Source organism: Monopterus albus, unplaced genomic scaffold, assembly GCF_001952655.1.
Source record: "Monopterus albus unplaced genomic scaffold, M_albus_1.0 scaffold6.1, whole genome shotgun sequence".
Lineage (NCBI taxonomy): Eukaryota > Metazoa > Chordata > Actinopteri > Synbranchiformes > Synbranchidae > Monopterus > Monopterus albus.
In genome coordinates, this window is record NW_018127886.1 from 79,568 (window position 1) to 82,025 (window position 2,458).

The window sequence follows — 2,458 nt, forward strand, 5'->3', positions numbered from 1 at the left end:
TTAGATTTTATGAACCCTGTTTGTGAGACAGAAAATGTTGTGCTTGTACATGTGCACATAAAGCTGATCATAAAGAATTTTTTCAAAAACTTTGCAAATGACTCTAGAATGTCCCTGGCTTGTTGTTAGGGTCTGATTAACTTTTTTTTGGTAACCTGGTGATTTTGACATATTTGACATCACTAGATACTTTGCCCCACTCGTAGGTAAATTAATTATATTGGTTACATATTATTATCTAATAATAATATTGTATATTACCTCAGGCTTACTGTATCTCTTAAAAATCTAGCACTAATACCATCTAGCCGAGTTGCTTTTTTAATGGATGTACTGTAGTTGTGCAGTATTGCCTCACCATAGACCCATGCAATCACCACACACTCCCAGAAAGCCTGCCACAGTAGAGTGATGCCACTGGCAGAGTAGTAGTCAAACAGCTGGAAGACATACATCCCTCCCTGACAGAGACAGAGAGAGAAGTCAGAATCAAGACCATCAGTGTTTGACCCATTTCCAGCCTCATCACTGCTGTCATCACAGTTCCATCCTGGCAATACTTTCCTAACCCCAATTAAGCATTAGATACACAATCATTTTTAAGAATCATTAAAATAATCCTCTGCTAGCAGAACAATCTCAGGCTCAGGTACGAGACTCTGGCCTTTCATCTAGCTTCTGAATGCAATTGTATTCAGAAACGTGTTGTTTTACAATCTGCCAGTCTCCACAGGACTTGCACCCAATTCTGAAGAATACAACCAAATGAAGTCTAAAATTCTGGGAAACTCTCATAGTACTGCACCTCTGTGACCATGGACATATCGATGAGGAAGCAGATGAGGCAGCAGATGGCCGCTACCACCTCTCGCCGCAGAGAGCACAGGGCAGATTTTGGAGGTAACATGTCCATGATTCCAGTTATCAAACCTTCTACCCCTACAAACTGAAAAACAGGGTGAAGAGATAACAGAAAGAAAGAGAGTGAAAAAGTGAAAGAGACTAAAAAACAAAGGGGCACAGTGGACTAATGCTTGTAACGAGTTTCAGAGCCTGTGAATATGCATTAATGTTGTCATCTGCTGATATACTGTATTTGAAAATAACAATGTGCTCACTAAATGGCAATGATGGACACATGAAACAGAAATATCCAGGAAAAAACCCCCCACAAACTTTAAAGAAAATTAAAAGGTTGGCTGTAGTCTCAACCGCACAACTCAATAACCTCCCCTTTCATCTCATCAGCATATGTCAGAAGCACTGAATTTCAGATGCACCTGACATTAAGAGTTTGCAGTTGAGCATGCCAGCTCCACAATGAGTTTAGAGGAACTAAACTCATTAGGTCAGCTGTGGAGCTAACATTATATCATTAACTAGAAATTGCAGCATTTGCATGGGCAGTGTGGCTGAGGCAGGACAAAGGGAAAGATGGCTGGAGAAAATAATGAAGGAGATAATAGACAGTGAGAGGCAATGAATGGATTGGACAGCAGACAGATGCTCTCTGTGTGAATCAAACAGAAGCTCATTGACAAATTCCTGGACTGTAAAACAATGTATGTAGGCACTGGCTCAAACAGACATACAGCAAGCAGGCTGTGAAGAAATGCAATGTTAAAACTGGACACGATGTTTCCAGACTGTTTGAGTTTGAGAAGAAAAGAAAGAAATGCACATGACTGTATCAACTCTTCATTAAGTGTGAAGTGATAGAGTATGATACAAAAGACAGCAAAATAATGTAGTAAGAAATACGTTCCATTAGCATACAGCCCTTCTTAGTTAAATGCTCTCTCCAGTACTTTTAAAAGTGCACATTAACAAACAAACATACAACAGGTGTTGTCTGTCAGGTTTACCTGGCTGTCCAGACCCAGTATGAGCAACATAAAGAAGAAAAGTGCTGCCCAGAGTGGTGCCAGAGGCATCAAAGTCACAGCCTTGGGGTATGCTATGAAGGCCAGGCCTGGACCTGCACATTAAGAAACAGAGCCAGAAGTATAATTTATGTAGCTCTCAATGTCACTACTCAGCACATACCACCAGGCTGTCGGTGGCAAAACTGTGATGAAGCTGTATTCTTACCACTCTCGGCAACCTTGCTGATGTCCACACCTTGCTCAGCAGCCATGAAGCCCAACACAGAGAACACCACAAAGCCCGCAAAGAAACTGGTTCCACTATTAATAAGGGCTATCACGAATGCATCCCTGCAGACAAATAAAAAGAGGAAAAAGAAGAACAGAAAAAGAGAGAGTGATGTTGTGAGAAAATGATGCATTATAAGATGCTAAAATTAGGCTCATTTAAGACAGTCAATAAAGACAGAAGAGATGGAATGGGATGGTAAACGGAGGATCAATACCAATTTTTTTGAGAGCTGCCGATGTCTCTAGTAGTTGGTAGGTAGAGAGCAATAAGTCAATGAGAAGTCTGTTTCAAGGTAATAGAG

General features: G+C 40.7%; 1 protein-coding gene across 1 annotated transcript in view; it reads right to left on the reverse strand.

Moving 5' to 3' along the window:
• Window positions 1-2,458, reverse strand: part of LOC109969221 (sodium- and chloride-dependent creatine transporter 1) — a 16,043-nt gene that overhangs the window by 2,128 nt on the left and 11,457 nt on the right. The window contains exons 8-11 of the mRNA XM_020615950.1: window positions 2,092-2,216; window positions 1,866-1,978; window positions 806-946; window positions 359-461 (exon numbers count right to left, since the gene is read on the reverse strand). Coding sequence (XP_020471606.1) covers window positions 359-461; window positions 806-946; window positions 1,866-1,978; window positions 2,092-2,216 — 482 coding nt within the window. The remainder of the gene's footprint in view (window positions 1-358; window positions 462-805; window positions 947-1,865; window positions 1,979-2,091; window positions 2,217-2,458) is intronic.